Raw genomic sequence first — 23,339 nt, forward strand, 5'->3', positions numbered from 1 at the left:
ATAGACTCCACTCTGAACACAGATACGTTTACTTTATCCACCTGCCGTCTCCTCCTTTATTACTCAGTGCGTCTGTGCCGTTTCACTTAATCTCTGTATGTGAGACACACACACACACACACACACACACGGGACTGTGTCTCTTAATTCAGTTTGTGTGTCGCACTCAGACACACACGCACACAGTTCAGTATCGACGTGCTGGCCCTCTTCCTCTACATGTTCCCACGAAAAAAAATCTCACCTGCCAACAAACTGGCTTTGATCCTTGATCACTACCGGGTGCCAGAGTCCTCGTCCCCAAGGACTGTGTGTTTATTAAGAGAGAGAGAGGGGGGGGGGTGGAAAAAAGAAGAGAGAGAGAGAGAGAAGACAAGTGACTTGAAAGGGAAGAAAAACTAGTTCCCGGGTCACGGTGGCAGTGTCTGTGCCGTTCTCAGGGGATGAGGGACGGAGAGAGATAGAAAGAGTGAGGGAGAAGAGGAGAGAGGAGAGATGAGAAGGGGGGGGGGGGACTCAGGCTTGTCATCCAGAGCAGAGCTCTGGCGGCTGGGGCGAAGGAAACGTCAATAGCTGCCCGCTGGTTCTCAGAGTCTCTGGTGAACTCTCTCTCATTCTCCCAGAATCGACAACACTGCCAAATCAATACGCAGCCCACTACTAACAAGCTGCCTCGAGGTCTCAGCCAGAGAGAGAGAGAGAGAGAGAGAGAGAGAGAGAGAGGGGAGAGTGGGAGGAATGGCTGACGACAGCCTGGCTAGTCTCAGAGCTGTCCGTCAGCGTGAAAAAAGAGAAAGAGAGAGAGAAAGAGAGAAAGGCAGGATGGCTGGATTATCTTGAGATGAGGTGCCAAGGTCAAATGTCAGAGGAAATGTTGTCGTGGGGATGGAAAAGTGCTAGTGGCTGATGCTTGGTACAGAGTTCACACACTCTCTCACACAGAAAAACAGAACTGCCGCTTGTAGTACCAATTCACTGAACTGTGAAATTGTGAATGCTACATTTAGATGTTTAGTGCATGACTCTAAATGCTCTTCATGGTCAAAATCTGCCAAATAATGAACTGTTTACTCAAGGCTAATGTGTCATTCACAGACACATCCTCTTCAGTAATACAGAGCAGGCAGCAGAGCAGGTAATGTAATGTAACAGTGGTGTATAATTAGGAGAGGTAATGTAATGTAACAGTGGTGTATAATTAGGACAGGTAATGTAATGTAACAGTGGTGTATAATTGAGACAAGTAATGTAATGTAACAGTGGTGTATAATTTAGACAGGTAATGTAATGTAACAGTGGTGTGTAATTGAGACAAGTAATGTAATGTAACAGTGGTGTATAATTGAGACAGGTAATGTAATGTAACAGTGGTGTATAACTGAGACAGGTAATGTAATGTTACAGTGGTGTATAATTTAGACAGGTAATGTAATGTAACAGTGGTGTATAATTGAGACAGGTAATGTAATGTAACAGTGGTGTATAATTGAGACAGGTAATGTAATGTAACAGTGGTGTATAATTAGGACAGGTAATGTAATGTAACAGTGGTGTATAATTGAGACAAGTAATGTAATGTAACAGTGGTGTATAATTTAGACAGGTAATGTAATGTAACAGTGGTGTGTAATTGAGACAAGTAATGTAATGTAACAGTGGTGTATAATTGAGACAGGTAATGTAATGTAACAGTGGTGTATAACTGAGACAGGTAATGTAATGTTACAGTGGTGTATAATTTAGACAGGTAATGTAATGTAACAGTGGTGTATAATTAGGACAGGTAATGTAATATAACAGTGGTGTATAATTGAGACAAGTAATGTAATGTAACAGTGGTGTATAATTTAGACAGGTAATGTAATGTAACAGTGGTGTGTAATTGAGACAAGTAATGTAATGTAACAGTGGTGTATAATTAGGACAGGTAATGTAATATAACAGTGGTGTGTAATTGAGACAGGTAATGTAATATAACAGTGATGTATAATTAGGACAGGTAATGTAATGTAACAGTGGTGTATAATTGAGACAGGTAATGTACTGTAACAGTGGTGTATAACTGAGACAGGTAATGTAATGTTACAGTGGTGTATAATTTAGACAGGTAATGTAATGTAACAGTGGTGTATAATTGAGACAGGTAATGTAATGTAACAGTGGTGTATAATTAGGACAGGTAATGTAATGTAACAGTGGTGTATAATTAGGACAGGTAATGTAATATAACAGTGGTGTATAATTAGGACAGGTAATGTAATGTAACAGTGGTCTATAATTAGGACAGGTAATGTAATGTAACAGTGGTGTATAATTAGGACAGGTAATGTAATGAACAGTGGTGTGTAATTGAGACAGGTAATGTAATGTAACAGTGGTGCATAATTAGGACAGGTAATGTAATGTAACAGTGGTGTTTAATTGAGACAGGTAATGTAATGAACAGTGGTGTGTAATTGAGACAGGTAATGTAACAGTGGTGTATAATTAGGAGAGGTAATGTAATGTAACAGTGGTGTATAATTAGGACAGGTAATGTAATGTAACAGTGGTGTATAATTAGGAGAGGTAATGTAATGTAACAGTGGTGTATAATTAGGACAGGTAATGTAATGTAACAGTGGTGTATAATTGAGACAGGTAATGTAATGTAACAGTGGTGTATAATTGAGACAGGTAATGTAATGTAACAGTGGTGTATAATTAGGACAGGTAATGTAATATAACAGTGGTGTATAATTGAGACAGGTAATGTAATGTAACAGTGGTGTATAATTAGGACAGGTAATGTAATGAACAGTGGTGTGTAATTGAGACAGGTAATGTAATGTAACAGTGGTGTATAATTAGGACAGGTAATGTAATGTAACAGTGGTGTATAATTAGGACAGGTAATGTAATATAACAGTGGTGTATAATTGAGACAGGTAATGTAATGTAACAGTGGTATATAATTAGGACAGGTAATGTAATGAACAGTGGTGTGTAATTGAGACAGGTAATGTAATGTAACAGTGGTGTATAATTAGGACAGGTAATGTAATGTAACAGTGGTGTGTAATTGAGACAGGTAATGTAATGTAACAGTGGTGTGTAATTAGAGCAGGACTGAGGACAAACACATCTCTTTCTCTGCAGTGACTGACTCCACCCCCGTAAGCCCTAGCTCTGCTGTCACTGTGTAGAAAGGGCTTGAGTGTTTTCAGACAGGAGATGATACCGACCTGCTGCTGGAGGATCTTTATCACACGTTCCAACCATTCCCTGTCTCCTCTGTCCTCCACACTGTCCTCCTCAGTGTCCTGGAACACACACACACACACACACACACACACCACCACCACCAATTCAGATAAGATCTTTGGCAGAACATGACAAGAGTTCAGACCTCTGAGGTTTTAGGACCAATGCAAAATAAAATATGTTGGGTTGCTGAGAATGGCGGGAGACTTTTCTCTTTGTTTTAGTGAAGTGTAGAGAGAAAGAAAAGGAGGATAGAGAGGGAAGGAGAACGAAAAGCTGACCTTAATTGGGACTTTTATAGGACTTTCAGCCAAACATGGTCAGTTGCTATTCATTTCTCTCTCTCTCTCTCTCACTTGTCTGGAATCGGGCACTATGGCAGTAGGGCGATCGTTCAGATTCATTCAAGGAGAAATCGATTGATTTACGCAGAATTTGACTCGTTTTCTGTTGTTCACATTCGTGTTCACCATCCTGTGGGGTGTGGCCAATTCGATTCAAATAGAAACTAGTGAATCAGTTTGAAAATGCTGAGGTCTTTGTTCTGCTCAGAGAGAGAAGAGAGTGTGCAGTGGCACCGGTGTGGAGTGAGAGGAGACTCTCATTAAGAAGACAGACACAGACTCTCTTGGCCAGAGGGGACTGACTGTTACCTTACTGAATGCCCCCCTGTTTAATAGACACCTAACAAAGGAAAGAATGAACAGTGGAAAATGACAAAAAAAAAAGTGTCTAGCTGAAGACGTCCTCGGAAAGGAAAAACCTTGTTCCAAAAGCTGAATCTAACAATGAAGTGCACGGTTCTGCTCAGAACTTCATTCTATTAGGTGAAGGAATGTTTAATTATTAATTTTTTGTCCAAAACAATGTCATTTCTCAAACTGACACATATATTCCTGTTGTGAACAAGAAGATAAAGATAAAGAAACAGAAAGTCTGATGTGAACCTCCATGTTCGGGTCAGAACCAGAGCGGTGCTGTGTCAAACGTCTGTCTCTCTTTTTTGGTAATTAACCTCAGTGGCTTTGGTCTTCTTACCTTAACATAGCTGAGCTGGAAAAACATTCCCTCATAAGTCTTTTCTACAGTTAGTTATCGGACCCTGAGCATCGTCGGAACATGGTTCTCTCACCTCGTCCGTGTCTAGCATGTCGGCGAGGTCGGTCTCCGTCATGTTGAGGATAGAGGCCGCGATGGACTGTGCCCTGGCCATGGAGTTTTTGGAGGGCCCGGCCGAAATCTTCCTCCTCTTAGTCCTCCTCCTCTTCCTCAGCTGTGCTTTGGTCTCTTGCACCTCCCGGACCATCTCGCCGGCCAGGGCCTGAAGATTAAATGGAAAGATGACGTGAACGAGTAAAGAATAAAACATAAAACTGTTTCTCGCAGATGAATTAAAAGCGTCATGGACGCATACCGAGTCAGTCAAGATGAGATTCTTAAGCCTATCTCTCGTTCAACGAGCGTTTTTTTTTTTTCCGATGCTGTTGTTTTTTATTTATTTATTTATCTCCTTTTGGACTCATGCGCAGAGATGGTGTTGCTTCGCTCTCGGACAGGAGAGCAGTAAAAGTTTAAAGGTTCTCCACTGGCTTGATGAGGAATTAGACTCGAGAGACAGAGAGAGAGAGAGAGAGAGAGTGAGAGACGCAATGAAAAAAAGGCAAACCTTTCTTTTATTTATTTGCTTTGGCGTTGCACTCATCATAACAGAGGTGTCTCAGAAGAGTGTGAAAAATTGAGCTGTGAGAGGAGAGAATATAAAATGGCGGAAGGTTGGGCTAGCCGCGTAACAGGCCTCGTTCAGCCTGAAACCACAGAGGAGACGAGCTAAACGAGAGCTACGCTAAACAGAGAGAGAGAGAAAGAGAGAGAGAGAGAGAGAGAGAGAGAGAGGGGAAAAAAAAACACACAAGCTGCCACTGTACGGAGGAGAGTCAATAAAACAAACTCCCCTTTGCTTCATTTTGAGCTTATTGATTGAAGCAATAATCTGTATTATCATTCCCTGTGTGTGTGGAAGGGAAAAAAAAACAAAACAAAAAACTTCACCTTGGAATGGACATTCAGTGAACGCACACACGCAAACACACACACAAAACCAAGGAAAACATTCCACACACACGCACACACGCACGTGCGCGCACGCACGCACACGCACGCGCAGCTGTGTATACGGCCGATGCTCCGAGGCCAGTACCGGGTCCTGGACGGCGATGTTTGTATGATTTGTTTGAGTTATCCTTATCATAAATGCAAAAATAAAAGCCCATTAGCTTTCAGTGGAGACCACCGCGTTTCGACAGGGAACTGCTTTCGATGGACCACGCCGGTACGGTCACGCGTTTTATGCATGCACGGGGCATTGACCCTGCAAACACAGATATCTACCAAAGAGACTTTTCTTTCCAAGCATAATAGAAATATTACTATCCATATGTGGGTACTACTGAAGTTTAAAAAAAAAAATAAATAAAATAAAATCTTTTTGGTCTGTGCTGTGGAGGTCTTGTCTGTCTGTTTTTCTGCAGAGAGCACTTCCCTGTGTGTGCGCGCGTGTGTGCGTACGTGTGCGCGCGCGCGCGTATGTGTGTGTGAGTGTGCTTCTGTGGTCGAATCTGTAGAGTTTAATTTAAAGAAACGTGCTTGCGTTTCGCTCGACATTTTTTTTTTTCCCCAGACTCCTGATAGCCCAGGCCGATTGGCGTTTCCCTGGAGACGTCCCTCAACTGACTGTCAAATAACCTACTGCTTTATTTACAGTCTAATAGATATTCACTGTCACCAGTCAAGGGTTAGATTCAATAGACCTAAGCCCGGTGTGCGGAATAATCCGGAAAGAGATTAAGTGAATTTATCACTCATTCTCCGTGCCTCCCCTGCGTCTGCCCAGAAGCCTGTTAGCACGGAGCCAGACTGGGGTGAAGGGGTGGGGGTCGAGGGGGGGGGGTGCGGGTGTCGGCGAGGGTGGAGGGGGGCGTGACAGCGGCGGCTCTTACCCACAATCACCTCTGCCTGAGGGCCAATTTAGACAGAGCCTTACCGAGCAGAGGGATTAGGACATGGGGATGGAGATCAAACGGCCGGCGAGATCCTGTCCTTCTTTTTTTTTTTTTTAAATGACGAGCCGGATATATCAAACTGTCCTTTTTTTTAAATGACCGGTCTGCGATGTCGACTGTGTTAAGATTCTAACTGCATCGAAACGGGGGGACTATGAGACGCAGCAAAGACATATAACACAAAATGGACCATCGTATCCAAGTACTTTTTCATGCACCTTCTCAAAACAACAACAACAACAACAACAAAAAACCTGTTTCTTTTGACTTTTAAACCCGGAACACTGGAACCCCCCCCCAAAAAAAACAGTCAACTGCGGGCATTTGAAACATTCAAAATAAGGAGACCGGCAATCTGTTGCTTGCTATTTGAGGCGAAAAGTGAGCGAAAGGCAAAATGGTAGGCAGCTGTGTATGGGAACACAAAGAGACAGAGCTGAAGTCTTTGCTTTCTTAAACACAAAATCTCATTCGCAGCTCTTTTCAAACCCATATCCTATAAGTCTTATCGGCATTAATGGACTCTAAAAGCTGGGCCTAGGCACTCTGACACTGTGTGTGTGTGTGTGGGAGAGCTGAGGTCTTGGTTACACTGTAACGTTTGCTTGTCTTGGCTCATTTGCCTTTTTGATCATTTGGTGAAAGAAGTGAGCTGTTTGTTCGGTTTTTACCTGTGTGAAGGAGCGTAGCTGCTCCAGCTGGGAGTGGGCCAGGCTCAGTTTGCTGTTCACACTGTCCAGGGACTGGGAGCTCTGCTGGGCCAGACTGTGCATCTGAGCTGAGGCAGTTTGCTCCAACTCAGCCATGGCCTTCTCACACTCCGCTACACGCGCCTGCAGCGCCGACACTTTCTGCTCCTACACGCACACGCACACAATCACAAACACACACACACACACACACATGCGTGCGCATACATACACACATACACACGTGCATACATACATACATACACACACACACACACACACAAAGCCACACACATGCACAATAACTTAGTCAATGTAATTACAATTACATTATAGAATTACAATTACAATTACAAACCTCTACCAACACAACTCAGCACAGACTTACTGAGTACTGAGCTTTGCCAGTAATGCAATGTTTGCAGCAGGTTCTTGTCCAATTAAAAATCAAAAGAAAACAAACAAATAAACAAAATAAAATAAAACTTGTGTTTGATGTCACACATGGTGTTCAGCGTCAGTGGTGAGGTCCTCTACCTTTCGGTCGAGGTCCTCTTTAAGTTTCTGACAGGAGGACTCATGTTGGCTTTTCTCTTTAGTGGCCACAGACAGTCTCCTCTTCAGTGATTCGATGAAGGCCTTTCTGTTAGACGCCTCCTCTGTGAGACTTTTCACCTGCAACACGACACACGGCAGGCTGAAGTCCAGAACCGTCTCTCTCATCACAGAAATCAGACAAGGAGCTTCAGTTAACCATGTCTAAAATGGGACTCGGTCAAATACACCAGAGTCTCCTTCATTAAAATACTGAAGGATCATTTTCATGTTCAATTCTTTTTGTTTTAATTTAGATAGATGTAAGATGCTGTCATAAATACGAGAATAGGAGACATGTTTCAGTGCATATCAATTACAATTTTAGTGATTTTTAGGTCTTAGAATGGAAGCTGAAAAACTTCTGTTGGTTCTGGTGTTGAACATCTTTATTTATATGATTTTGTTTCATATTTTCTATCAGTCATGAGGCGAAATACTGAATAAATGAAAATGTTGAAAGAATCTTACTTTCTTCTCAAGGTCTTCGATGAGTGATCGCTGGTTCCTCTCAGCATCCTGTAACACTTTCAGTCTGCTCCTCAAATCCTCTACCAACTGCCTCTTCATCACCACGTCTCTCTCACACAGACTGGCCCTGAACGCAGTGATCAGACAACAAAGTTTACCTCCCTCTCACACTGACACACCCTGAACACAGTGATCAGACAACACAGTTTACCTCCCTCTCACACAGACACACCCTGAACACAGTGATCAGACAACACAGTTTACCTCTCTCACACAGACACGCCCTGAACACAGAGTTCACACAGCACAGTTTATCTGTCTCTCACACAGACTGGCCCTGAACACAGCATTAAGACAACACAGTTTACCTATCTCTCACACAGACTGGCCCTGATCACAAAATTCACAACACAGTTTATCTGTCTCTCACACAGACTGGCCCTGAACACAGCATTAAGACAAAACAGTTTACCTATCTCTTACCCTCTCACACACAGACTGGCCCTGAATACAGTTTACCTCTCTCTCACACAGACTGACCCTGAACACAGTGTTCACACAACACAGTTTACCTGTCTCTCACACAGACAAGCCCTGAACACAGTGTTCACACAGCACAGTTTACCCCTCTCTCACACAGACTGGCCCTGAATAGAGTTCAGAAAATACAGTATATATGTCTCACACCAACTCAGTTTTCAGCTCAGTAACATGTACATTTAGAGACCAATTCTAGGATGTTCTGGTTTCGAAGGCAGTATTAAAGGCATTTAGTCTTGTTACATGTTTATAACAGAGTTATAAACACAACACAATGTTTTATAAAAAGGAAAAAGCTGTGCACCAAAGGATGCTCTGTAAAATTTTAAGATGCTGCTCTAACAGAAATTCATAAAACGTGTAAAGGACTGCTAAAAAACATCCTCCTCTAAAATCAATGTTTTTGTAACCTGTTTATAACAGTGTAATAAACTCACAGAATGAACAGAACATACATCATTATCAAAATGACAAAATGAAAATCGAAATCAAAATGACGAGTATTAAAATATCACTCAAAAGAAAAAGAGTGAGTTTGAAAAAAAAACAACAAAAAGGTATTTTTCTTCTTTTCCATATTCCAGATTTCACAAAGAAAAGAAGCCGAGACAGAACGTTCCAAGACGTCCACTGCTTAGTCATCCCTACGTCTCAACGACGAACGAGCGCCGTCAAATTCTTAACCCAGAGAGACTGGAGGAAATTCGGGGGATAAATGCTTTGTGTGGGGTTGCCATGTGGAGGTGCGGCTGATGTGAGGTGCGTCATGGGCAGCCACCTGTCCTCAGCCCTGAAGAGACTTTCTTTAATGAGGAGTCTGGCTTGTGCTTTAAGTAAATGTCCAGCCCTCCCTTGGTAAAAAAAAAAGTGCCCTGAGCAAACGCGCTGAATAAATGTAAGGTCCTTCTTATTGGAGTGACATTAAATTAAATGAAGAGGCCGGGGGGAGGCGGGGAGGGGCTGAGGAAAAGGCTACCCAGCGGACCCTGCCATTAATGAGAAAAGCCGTATTGACCCTCCTGCAGCCCCCGGTAGTTTCTCCTGTTGACTTATAGCGCCGTTTCACTCTTCCTTTCTCGCTCTTTTTTTTTTTTTCCCCCTCTCTCCATCCTGCTCTAGAGAGCTAAGGGCAATTAGGTCTATAACATTTATTTTAGATGTTCTTGTGTCACTCAAAAAGAGAGAGAGAGAGAGAGAGAGGGAGAGAGAGAGAGAGAAAATGTTGATGTAAAAAAAAAAAGAAAAAAAAGAACGCGGGATATTTTAGATGGGGTGTGGGGGTGATGGACGGAGAGAGAGAGAGAGAGAGAGAGAGAGAGAGAGAGAGAGAGAGAGAGAGAGAGACACCAGGTATTTATGAGGACAGCCGTGAAGCAGAGAAGGTGCCGTTGCCTTCCACACAGTTAAAACGCTCAAACATTTTTCTCTTTCTTTTTTTTTCTTTACAGCACGTTTCTTTTCTTTTCTGTTTTTTTTTTTTTTCTCTTTGCATGCGCCGCAGGCCGATAATGACGATGTTAACAGCTCTTACCGACCGGCTTGTTTCCACGCAGATATAAAAACAAAAGAGACTTAAACATGCATAGTGTCCAAACACAACACGGCGCACATGAAAGACAGGTCGTCATAAATAAGGCAAGGGCGTTGGTGTCGGATATTGACTGAAGACGCAGCGAGTGTGCTTTGAAATTCTCTTTTTCTTCCCTTTTTTTTTCTTTTTTTGAAGACAGCACGGATCATGGCCCCTTGGCGTAAGAGAGGCGATGCATTTTTTACAGTGTCTAGACATACATGTCTTTCATTCAAACGAGCCACTGCGGCAGGCACAGGGAGAGAAAGAGAGAAAGAGAGAGAGAGGGAGAGAGAGAGAGAGAGAGAGAGAGATAGAGAGGGAGAGAGGGAGAGAGAGAGAGAGATTTTATGGTTCACAGGGACTCTTCTGCCACATGAAGAGAGAACATGAGGATGGGTAACGGGACCACAGATCTTCCCTCCTCCTGACAGACAGTCTCACACACACACACACACACACACACACACACACACACGCGCACCCCCACACGCGCACACACACGCGCACACACACGCACACACACACACACACAGAGTCAAGCCCAAATGAGCCTCAGTGGCACACACTCACATGTTGAGAGCACTAACAAAGTAAAGACAGAGAGTGAGAGAGAGAAAGAAAAGAGGAAGGGACCAGGGAGAGAAAGACAGAGGGTCAAAGCACGGCAGCACTGGGGATCTAAAGCAGCGTATTTCTCTAGACATGACAACTTTAGAGTGAACAGGAACACAAAAGTAGTGTGTGTATTAGTGTGGGAGTAACTGGGGGGAAATAAATAAATAAATAAATGAATAAAAAAGACTGATCCATGCATGCTGAGAACAGCCACACGGGGGAAACAGACACTGCAGATGGATGAGAGAGAGAGAGAGAGAGAGAGAGAGGGAGAGGGAGAGAGATAGAGAGAGAGGGACCCATACCTCTCCTGAAGCTCTTTCAGTTTCTGTTCTCTGTCATTGAGCTCTGACTTTAGGCTCTTGTTAGCGGCTGAGTGTTTGGTCGTTTCGTTGATGGCGTTCTGAAAAGGAGACACATAGCTCTCACAGACCGCACTGACATCACGGTTCACAACAGCCCCATATCATGCATGACCGCGGTGCTGCACACAACGAATAGGAGCATTAGGAAATGTGGAGCCAGAGTGGATGAGGTGTAGCTCAACTGAGGGCAAAAGAAAGAAAGCTCGCTGTTAGAGTGGATTCCAGTTCAGTATCACATTTAAGGTGAAGGGATATGAGTGTCGCTGTAGGAACACTGATACTGTTTAGTCATACAGGTACCTCTCACCTGTCACACACACACAGACATGCACACACGCATACACACACAGAAACAAACACACACATGTGCACAGACACGCACATGCACAGACACACACACATGCGCACAGAGATACACACACACACACGCACGCGCACACACACACACACACACACACACACGCAAACACACAAATGCACACAAAGACACACACACATGCACGCATACACACAAAAACACATACACACAAATACATACAGACACACACACACACACACACACAAACACAGACACGCAGAAACACACATACACAGGGTCCCTGGTGGCTCTTAATGACAGTCAGGGGGTGGCAGAGAGCCTGTGATCTTGCGGATGACGGATATTTGTGTGTGCACCTTTCCTTTGGTTTAAAGGAACTACAGTCTCCTGTGTAAGGATCTGTCAGGATGTCTCTCTCTCTCTCTCTCTCTCTCACACACACACACACACACACACACACACGGCAATGCTGATAAGAAACATGACTGAGAGCGTGATAGTGATGAAACAGTGATTTGCTGGGCTCTGATCACTGACATATGCTTTTCACATCCAGGCATATCAAACACTAGCATGTCCCCACACACTCTAAACCCCCCCCCCCCCACTCAATTTACAAGACACAACATCTCAGAGACTTCAGCTGCATCAATTAAAACATTACAGAGAACATTATGACAATAATAATAATAATAACAATAATAATAATAAGAATGAAAAAATCCACAATCCAGTTGCAGAGGGAAATGTGAGAAAGTCTTCCACTTCAGTTCTAATAACCACAGGAACAAGCTTAGTTATCTGAAGGTGAGATATGAGTCAAATATAAACTGAATGCTGAGTGCAGTTCAACACTAATGTCACGAGCACTGTGGCATTGGCACCAGCATGAAACAAGTTGAACTGACCTCTTTCATTAAACAATAAAACTTCAGTCTGATCCGAACCTCTGATCTGATCTGACGTTTCGACAGGACTATATTTTATACCAAGTTTTTAAAGTTAGTCATTAATCAATTAATTAATTACATTTACAGAAACCTAACTATCAGCTCTTAAAGGGGACTGAGAAAGTGATCAACAACTACATCTTCTATAAACTAATTTTTTAAAGACAGATGACCTTTATATGTATGGTCAGTGTTGAGGATATACAGAGGTCAGGTAAGACTGTACCTTGAGTTTGCTCTGGAGCTGTTTGACCTCAGCCTCCAGCTGTTTGACAGCTGGGCTGTTGGGGTCAGGGGTCAGCGCAGGGTCAGGGGTCATCCGCTGCTGCTCCTGCACAGGCCGAATTTTCCTCCACTGCTCCAACTCCATCTCCAACACCACCTTCTGCTGTTCTAGCCCAGCGAGTTCTGCCGCCTGTTTCTGAACACACACCCACGCGCGCACATACACGGACACACATGCACACGGGGACACACACGCACACACACAGACACAAACACACAGAAACAAATTTCACTAACTTTAATACACACAATGCACATTTTAAGTTTTGCAAACCTAGTGAGTGAAGAGTATGTTCCTAATATACAAAAAGAAGCTAATTAATCCCAGGGGTGTTAACGCTTGTGACACAACACACAACATAATCTCCTCAATGACAAACAGAAAGAGGAAGAAAGTTCAGAGGAAAACATTCAGTGATCTCTGGTAAGTTATCGCTCTTTTGTTTCCTCCGTTTAAACGTTTCTCTTATGCTAATGCAGCGGCAGATTATACCGATTTGCAGCTGCCGGCTCCAGCCGCGTTGTGATTGGCAGCCGTAATAGAGACATCCGTGGGCCATCCCAGTGCACTCTGGGAGTTTATTGGTGTTGAGTTGAGCAGAGGGCCGGAGCTATTTGGCGGTCCGCTCCGGTAAGTTCTGCTCCGGCTTTATTTCCTGCGGTTTGAGCTAGTCCTAAGAGCGCAGGCAGTGAAAAAGGCTGCTCTCTGAGATAATCTTCCCTCCTCACTCTGAAACTAATACAGCCACACCACACACCAGTCCTGTCCTCTGACCCTCCTCAGTGATACACTCAATCTGCCCCTCAGCCTGTCCAACACAAATCAGCCTTACTCCACAGGGTAGACAGTGCTAATACTACACTCTATGCACACACACACACACACACACACACACACACGCGCGCGCGCATATGAGCAGACACCGATACACACACACACACCGATACCGACACCAACACACACAAACACACAGATGCACTGACAAGCACACACACACACAACACTCACACATACGAACACACACACACACACACACACACACACACACACACATATACACTGACAAGCACACGCACACACACAACACTCACACATACGAACAAACAAACAAACAAAACACACACACACACACACAGGCAAATACATAAACACACACAAGCGCTCATACGCACAAACACTGGAAACCGCAACGTCCCTGGAGATGCTGTTTATGCTGCTTCTGAGCGTAGATGGTGAGATCTGGTTGCCTGCTGACACCTCTGAATAGAAAGCTTTTTGTTTTAGGTTTCTGTCTGTGAGAAACAGGCTGGCCATACCAACAGTGGCATTGACAGCCTTTCCCGTAAACTCCTGTCTTCATTTCACTGGGCTGTCTTCACGGCAAACGCCATCCGATAAACGACACTGCTGCACTTAAGTGCCATTAGACAGAGAGAAGATTTCTTTCTCTTCATCTCTCTCTCTCTCTCTCTCTCTCTCTCATCCATCTCTCTCTTCTTCTTCAGTATTCCTGAAGCCTTTTCACCCAGTACTTAATCATCAGGCAAATCTAGATAACTGATCTGACTTTAATGCAGACATTAATGTGGTTAAGTTTCAAAATCCTTACCACAATATGACACAATACGCTAATTTGTCAAAGTTAATCAAAAGCACTGCACACAAAGCATGCCTTATATCACATACAAAAAAGAAATCTTCCTAATATGAAGTATGACAAAAAAAAAAACGAGTGTGTACACACAAGTTAATTCAGAGTGAATTCAGTTCCTCTTGATAACGAAGAAGAGTATGAAGCAGTTGGCTCAACTTTAACACAAACAAGTCTATTCCCTCACTCGCTACGTGATGGACTCAGTCACCCCAGATGACTGAGGAGAGAGAGAGTGTGTGTGTGTGTGTGTGTGTGTGTATGTCTGGCTGCCGTCGCGTGGTTTATGCAAATACCCTGAAAGCCCCTCTCCTCTCTTGGCAGAGGAGGGTTTGGGGGAGAGGAGGGGGCGTTTTAGGAGAGGCTAATCCTCTGGTAATCCGGACCTTCTCTAAAAGGAGAACATACAACGGAGGCAGATCCACACCTGCAGATTACAGCACCGCCTGTCGAGAACGCTTTAAGCCCCCCGCAGACGCCCGATACAGGGGAGTGGACGGATGTCTCCCACCACCACCCCATCTCATGCAGCCCCCCGCCCCCCCCCCCCCCCCGGCCCATAATCCCATCCCAATGATCCCCTGTTTCTCTAATATGCATGGAAAAGGTTTTAAATTCAGAGAGTGAAGACCGGGCGGACGAATGGGGGGCGAGGCCCATTATTCCGATCTGCGTCTAACCTGTCATCCTTCCAATGTCAAGTATGGGTCCTTCTCCAAGACTGAAAACCAAACACCCCCCCCCCCGCCACACCACCTCCGTAGGAAGATAATGAAGGAAGAAAGGAATAAAAGAGGAGGACAAAGTCACCTAATTGCCGCTAATTTTCTCACAATGCGGCCATTTGGTGCCGGAGCGCTTGCTGAATCAAAGGACCCCTCATAAAAAGCCATTTTCTCTCTGTCTCTCGCTCTCATAAACAGGAAGGCGCACCGTTTAAAGTGTCACCATCAAAGAACCAAAGCAATTAGCGAGATTGGAAGAATTCACCTACTGTGTCAGAGTGTTTCATTGGAATCGAGTGTGTATGGTTCTCTCCTGTGCGTGTCTGAGCAGACAACTCCTCAATTGCTTGCGTGTGTGTGTGTGTTGTATTTGTGCATGAGAGAGAAACGCATGAGCAAGAAAGCGTCTGTGTGTGTGAGCGTGTGCGAGGTTTGATGACAGTTCTGGGTGCGAACATGTGGCGTGATTGACTGATGAAAGCCTTGTCTCGTTGTACAGCATATGCTCCACTTAAGTGAAACAAGGACAACACACACACGCGCACACACACACACACACACACACACACACACACACACACACACACACACACACACAAAGCAAAACTGAATCATGTCATGAGTCTCCAAACAAACTTCTCTCAGATCAATGTAAGTTCTGACGTAACCAGGGAAACAGGAGCTCCCTTCATCTAATATACATCAGAGAGAGGGGGGCGGGGGCAGGGTGGGGGGGGGGGACACAGCCCAAAACAACATGTTCACTCTGATCCTACAACACGTGCCATTAACCTGTCAGAGCAGAAGGTTAATGTTGCCTTAGGCTTTGCTTACAGGCACAGGTCCCTGTCACAATGCCAACAGCCCGGGAAGAATGAAAAATTAAAAAGACGTTTAACTGAGTGTTAATACTTAGCAGAACTGTAACTGCTCTCAAAGAACTCCATTGAAAGAATGCTAAACAGAGAGAGAGAGAGAGAGAGAGAGAGAGAGAGAGAGAGATGTAGGAGAGGTGAGGAAAACAGAGAAGCAGAAGAGAACAGAGTGCTCAGACTGTCCCGTTTCCGTGGTGACGGACGTGACACATGAACCCAGCCTGTGGCCTGGGGTGCGGGTGCGTGACTGTGCACATATTGGCCATATTTCGGTGGGCCAGTGTCAGTCACAAGGCGGGCAAATCCAGTCCGGGGATCGATCCGGAGCCAGAGAAAGCTCGTGGGCTGACTAAAAGGACAGCACGTACACAGGGCAAAACAGACCGTTCCCTGCACAGAAGAGGGCACCCACAGACAGGACGCTCTTTTGGGTGTTTGTAACGTGTCTGTTGTGATCTGAGGGGTTCCCTAAATCCAGTTCTAGAGGGCTGAGGGCCAGGTAATTTACATACTGCACGAAGAGTCTACCGCAGCCTCTGATTGGTTGAAAAGTGGCAACGCCAAAAAAAATCAGCCGCTATTTACGGGGTGAAGGCAAAAGGGAGCAGGCCCTGACATACACAGTAAAAACTCTTTTATTGAAAAAAAGCATGTTTTTTTTTTTTTTTTTGAAAGCATATGTGAACCTTAGAGGGTGAGATGTTTTATTAAATCATACTGACTACTGCTCCAGAATATTCGTCTTCACCTTTCACATTTACTTAGACCATCCGTGTGACAGCCCAAGCGGTGACAGTTTGGATTTTATTAACTTTGGATTTTATTAAAAAAAAAAATCGTAAGTGGTGTGAAATGAAGCTCAGTGTTCTGCTGTCTTGTCCCTAAAACACCTCCAGTCATCATTAGTGATTGGACGACAGTCCTGGCTGCGCCATTTCCGGCCAATTAGAGAGCAGCTTTACACTCAGGGGGCTGGAGAGGGCAACGTACAGGGGCACACACAAGGCCCTCACACACTCACATACACACACACACACACACACACACACACACACACAACACACTAACGAACATTCTCTTACACACACATAAACACATTAATACTGCACGAGACTCAGAGCCCAACAAATAAACAGGAGGAAACCCCCCTCCCCCCCTCTTTCCTCTCGTCCAGTTGGGTGTTTGTCATTACTGCAGTAGCGTGGCATGTTTGGAGGATGGAGGGAGAGGGAGAGAGAGCGCGAGAGAGAGAAAGACAGGGAGAGAGAGAGACAGAGAAGGAGAGAAAGATAGAGAGAGAGAGAGAGAGAGAGAGAAGGAGAGAGGAGGTCCGAGGCGGGCGGCCCCGCTGACCTTCTGTTGAGGGTGAAGCTCTTAATCAGGTCTCGGGTGTGCTCTGGCATTTCAGGACCTGCCTGCACTCCGGCCAGTGCTGTCTGCTGCCTGTCCAACTAACTACCCATTCTGCACCACTGTCTCTGCTGGGGCACCAGCCAACAGCACGGGGAGAATGAGGAGATTTTCTGTGTGTGTGTGTGTGTGTGTGTGTATAGACAGTGACCGCTATAGCATGGAAGCTCAACTGCGCTACTGGACTCAGTGTTGCTACTCATTGTGTGTGTATATGCGTATCCGTGTATGTGTGTGTGTGTTTGTGTGTGTCAAAGTACATGAGCCAATACACCAGGCACCAAACATCAGCACAAATATGTCACTTTGCTTTGTGAGTGGCTATTAATGAATCACGTACGTTTGTGCTCCGTCTATTAGCACAAGGACTTATTATTAGCGCCGTGGGGTCAGAGAGACAGAGACAGAGAAAGAGAGAGAGAGAGGGGGGAGAGAGAGAGAGAGAGAGAGAAAAGAGGCAGAGAGAGTGTGTTGCGGTGCTGCTCTGTAGCGCTGACCTCCTCCGTGCGAGGTTAGACCTGTCAGGATCGCACTCTCACACTTATTAAGGCTGATGAGGCCAAAGGAGCTGTTGTTTAACCACAAGCCCCAGAGAAAGAATAAGAGAGAGAAGAAGAAGAAGAAAAAAAAACAAAAAACGAAGGGCAGAACGAGAAAAAGAAGAAAAGCCACCCTTAGACTTCCCTGGCCTGGCCCAGTACCTGAGAGAGCAGCTTGCTGCCGTGGAGTTTCTGGGCGAGAGCATCCAGTTGGGCCTGGATCCTCTCGTTGTTTTGCTTTTGGTCTCTAGCAACCTGCTGTGCTGCTTTCTTGTCTGCCTGTAGCACACACACTTGCTGCTGGAGAGAGAGGACGCGTTGACGGAGGAGCGCGCAGGCCGAGTTTCTGTGGGCCTTCCTCGCCCTCCTCTTCCTCGCCTTCTTGTCCTGCTCTTCCTCACCTGACAGGGGGGAGAATGAGATTCGTCAAGTCGACTGAGGTTAAAGCCGCCCCTGAGAAAATGATCAGACAGTTTTATCACATGCACGTAAAAGCAGTTTCCACATTCACTTCTCCAGGTTTCATTTACTTTTACCTCATAGCCCTTCCCATGCCTCAAACCCCCCGCCTGAGAATAAGTGACTCTCTAAAGACTGAACTGAAGAATCGACACTACTTCCATTGTCTGAAAACATATATATATTTATTGTGTGTGTGGCCAGTCTAGACGGCGAGACCATGTTTCACAATGAGCTATTTTGATTCATAATGAATCATTAACTAGAAACCAATATTCAAGTCAATACTTGTTCAGTCTGAGAAACCCTTAAACATCACTTCAAACAAGACAACCAGATGACACATGCAACACTTTGTAAGCCACTCTAATTCTGCTTAGACCTCTTTTTGCGGATAAAGGCAGATTTGATCTGCTCCCCGTTCAGACTTTACGATGTGGCGCACTTGGGCATTAGGGATGTAAAAACACAAACTTTAAGCAGTAACCGCGGCTTCAGCTCCGGTTCAACACACGGACAGATATCATATTCTCGTTCGACTTCATGAGGAAGAAGAATAAAGACTGAACGCAGCTTAAATCTATATTCAGGGAGACTGGGTGGGGGGTGGCGGTGGGGGTGGGGTTGGGGTTTGGTTGACGAAGAAGGCTAATGACAATCATCGTTTCGGCGCGTATCGCCTGCTCGCTCTGATTATGCGGAACGGTTTGAGGCTACGTGACTGCTTTCGACGCCGTGTTACCTTGGCTTTGAGGTTGAGGAAGTTGCAGAACGTTGAAATCCTCCGTCGACACGCCTAGCGGGGAGATCACCTTGTACCTGCGGCCCTGAGGGGGAAAAGAGAGAAGGGGGGGGGTTGGGGGTGGGGGTGGAAACAAAACGCATGACACGGTAAGCCGGGGGAACAGTTTAACGTAACGCAACGTGGCGGCTCTTGGCAGGGTGACACGGAGATGGGAAAGCGCTTGTAGTCACATCAAAGAGCGAGCAGCTTTTCTCTCTGCTTTTGTATCGAGCGTTGGTTAACAGGGTTTGATCTCTCTCTCTCTCTCTCTTTCCCTCTCTCTGCGCTGGGGTTTGATCATGGATTCATCCGGAAGCTCTTTAGTGTGACACGGGCAGCGTGGCATGGAGCTCGACGCTGTCACGATGATGTGAAAGGTGTAGAGATGACGAGAGAGAGAGAGAGAGAGAGAGAGAGAGAGAGGACATGAACGAGAAAGAGTGAGAGAGAGAGAGAGAGAGAGAGAGAGAGAGAAGATCTAAGAGAGAGCTGACAGCTCTGTAGTGCTAAGGGGAAGAGCTGTGTTGGAGCTTCTCCTCTTCCTCCCCTGTTCCCGCTGACTGAGAGAGACAGGAGACTATCAGGACCTGGGAGAGATCCCCTGAGCTACCGAAAGACAGGAGCTCAGTGTTTCAGGAGCAGGAAGAGAGCGCCGCTGATAAACTGCAGATACGCTACAAACAGAGGGGAGAGAAGGGAGCGGAAAAAAAACGAAAGCCAGTTCTCACCTCGTGGAGTAAAAACTTCTGACATAAACTACAGCAACAACTCAAGAGTGGTCAGCCCTGCAATACACAGCTTTAACCCAATAAAGATCATTTATGGCGCCAAAAAATTCTTTGTAATGGGCCTTAAGAAATGTTGTATTTGTAAAAACAAACAAACAAACAAACAAAAAACAATGAATAAATGTGTCAATAACACACAAACACACACACAAAAAAAATCACCGTACAGAATAGGTTCAGGGGGAAAAAAAAGGTGTGTTTGACTCACCATGCTCAGAGTAGTTCATTCTTCTGGGGTCTACTTTTTTCACACCGATTTTATCAACAGAAATTTTCACACAGACTCACATGTAGTTTTCACCCAAGGCCGTAGAACCATTTACACAAAACCGCCGGACGCTGAGAAAACAGAGCGTCTCGGGAAGGCTGTGCTAAGATGTGATGACAAACCTTGGTAGCAGAGGCCGGGCGCGTGTGCTGGTTTCGTACAGGTCGATGGCTCTCCAGACTGTCAGAAAACTCAGAGTCACTGGAGAGGGGAAAAGGAGAAAAGGACAACAGTGAACACCGATTCAGTACAGTTACTGCAGTACATACATGACACCAGTTCAGTACAGTTACTGCAGTATATACATGACATCAGTTCAGTACAGCTACTGCAGTATATACATGACACCAGTTCAGTACAGTTACTGCAGTATATACATGACACCAGTTCAGTACAGTTACTGCAGTATATACATGATACCAATTCAGTACAGTTACTGCAGTATATACATGATACCAATTCAGTACAGTTACTGCAGTATTATACATGACACCAGTTCAGTACAGTTACTGAAGTATATACATGATACCAATTCAGTACAGTTACTGCAGTATATACATGTCACCAGTTCAGTACAGTTACTGCAGTATATACATGACATCAGTTCAGTACAGTTACTGCAGTATATACATGATACCAATTCAGTACAGTTACTGCCGTATATACATAACACCAGTTCAGTACAGTTACTGCAGTATATACATGACACCAGTTCAGTACAGTTACTGCAGTACATACATGACACCAGTTCAGTACAGTTACTGCAGTATTATACATGACACCAGTTCAGTACAGTTACTGCAGTACATACATGACACCAGTTCAGTACAGTTACTGTTGTATATACATGTCACCAGTTCAGTACAGTTACTGTAGTATTATTCATGACATCAGTTCAGTACAGTTACTGAAGTATATACATGATACCAATTCAGTACAGTTACTGCAGTATATACATGACACCAGTTCAGTACAGTTACTGCAGTATATACATGTCACCAGTTCAGTACAGTTACTGCAGTATACATATGATACCAATTCAGTACAGTTACTGCAGTATTATACATGACACCAGTTCAGTACAGTTACTGCAGTATTATACATGACACCAGTTCAGTACAGTTACTGCTGTATATACATGACACCAGTTCAGTACAGTTACTGCAGTACATACATGACACCAGTTCAGTACAGTTACTGCAGTATATACATGACACCAGTTCAGTACAGTTACTGCAGTACATACATGACACCAGTTCAGTACAGTTACTGCAGTATATACATGACACCAGTTCAGTACAGTTACTGCCGTATATACATAACACCAGTTCAGTACAGTTACTGCAGTACATACATGACACCAGTTCAGTACAGTTACTGCAGTATATACATGACACCAGTTCAGTACAGTTACTGCAGTATATACATGACACCAGTTCAGTACAGTTACTGTAGTATTATACATGACACCAGTTCAGTACAGTTACTGCAGTATATACACGACTCCATAGTCCACCGACAAATGCCCATGTTAAAAAACAGGTGGAATATCAACAGCTGGTAAGGGGCACTTTTAAAAGCCTATTGACATCAGTACTCATGCTGGTTTTACCTGTGTCTGTATAAAATTAGTACTCTAATATCACCTCATATATTGTTCATATATCCATACAAACCAGCAGCATTGAAGAAGATTAGGGACATGCCTTGAGGTGAATGCTGATTTAAAATGGAATTTAGCACAGGACTGGGTTTGGACTAAACCACAGTCTTAATCTTAATCTGAGGGAAAACTCTCTGCCCTGGATTAACACACACACACACACACACACACACACACAAAAAAAAAAAAATCCAGCGAAAAACAAACTCTTCATTTTATACATGGCCAAGCTCCTCCTGACCCACAGTCGCACAGCACGTCTGATGCGTGATATATTGGTTTTGACAGACGGGCCGTCGCCACGGCGATGAGATCAGGCCGCCGCCCTTTGGAGACGACGGTAGCTTGCTGTCATTTAAGTTTAACAAGGCGCTGAGTCCATTAACACGAGAGCAGAAACAGGCGCGCGAGTCATTGGCGGTGGAAACCAACCCTGACACCAACAATGCCGCTGCTGAGTGTTGGAAAACTAACCTCCATCATTGAGAAGCAGAGCTTGCTTATTAAGAAAGGCGGGAAAATTGCATTCCCACTGTCAAGCAGTGCTTTTGGGCAGATAGGAAGGAAACATCACACACGTTAACATTAATAATGAAGAGTTTTAAACACTCCGTTTTTCTTGTCTCTTTGTCTGATGTTCAAATCAAACCCCTCCGGTCTGACTCACGGACACGTTCAAAATAATACGCATTTCCTGTAGTAAGGAAAATAATACGCAAAGAGTGAAAGCAGAGCTGTTTTGTCAAGAGAAACGGGTTTCTTGTAAAGCCCCATTTGGCAGGAACCTTACAGAAATGCAAATAATTGAAAAGGAATATGAATGTGCTGTAATGGTACAGCATAAATGGGATAATCTTTCTCAAGTCTAGAGACCAGTGAGAATTGAGACAGGATCATAATGCTGGAAACAGTCTTAAAGCAATGTGAATACAGACTTTGTGTGTGTGTGTGTGTGTGTGCGTGTGTGTGTGCGTGTGTGTGTGTGTGTGTGTGTGTGTAGGCATGCACGAGTGTGAGAGCAACACCCCTGGGTGTGTTTTTTGTTCGTCTTAACCCTCTCCTCATGTGTACGCTGGTGAAACATACTGCAAAACACATTTGGACATGCTTGGTTGATTTAGAATGGTGCTGTGTCCCCGTTAAAAGCCCCGTGGAAGCGGATCACGGCTGACTCGGATGCGTTCGAACAGCCGAGCGGGGCGAGGGGGGAGAGGGGAGGGTTTCGATAGAGTGGTGTGTTGGGAAAAATAAATATCTGCCCGGTTAAGCATTAGAAATCAAATCATCTCAGCTATCGCTCCGTAAAGGCCGAACTCAACAGCGTTCCATTAAACATACATGAAATAATTACTGTGGATGGATCTTAATGTAGAAGATGTTACACAGCTCGTAGACATCTGGTACCAAGCCGAGGAGGGTCATTCAAAATTTATCTAACTAAATTAACAGGGAGGGGAGGGGGAGGGAGAGAGA

At 44.6% G+C, this 23,339-nt stretch overlaps 1 protein-coding gene across 1 annotated transcript in view; it reads right to left on the reverse strand.

The window, feature by feature from the left end:
- Window positions 1-23,339, reverse strand: part of cntln (centlein, centrosomal protein) — an 81,787-nt gene that overhangs the window by 7,706 nt on the left and 50,742 nt on the right. The window contains exons 18-27 of the mRNA XM_030788301.1: window positions 20,326-20,404; window positions 19,106-19,190; window positions 18,067-18,305; window positions 12,645-12,839; window positions 11,090-11,187; window positions 8,057-8,183; window positions 7,529-7,666; window positions 6,974-7,159; window positions 4,345-4,564; window positions 3,225-3,268 (exon numbers count right to left, since the gene is read on the reverse strand). Coding sequence (XP_030644161.1) covers window positions 3,225-3,268; window positions 4,345-4,564; window positions 6,974-7,159; window positions 7,529-7,666; window positions 8,057-8,183; window positions 11,090-11,187; window positions 12,645-12,839; window positions 18,067-18,305; window positions 19,106-19,190; window positions 20,326-20,404 — 1,411 coding nt within the window. The remainder of the gene's footprint in view (window positions 1-3,224; window positions 3,269-4,344; window positions 4,565-6,973; window positions 7,160-7,528; window positions 7,667-8,056; window positions 8,184-11,089; window positions 11,188-12,644; window positions 12,840-18,066; window positions 18,306-19,105; window positions 19,191-20,325; window positions 20,405-23,339) is intronic.

Source organism: Chanos chanos, chromosome 11 (assembly GCF_902362185.1).
Source record: "Chanos chanos chromosome 11, fChaCha1.1, whole genome shotgun sequence".
NCBI lineage: Eukaryota > Metazoa > Chordata > Actinopteri > Gonorynchiformes > Chanidae > Chanos > Chanos chanos.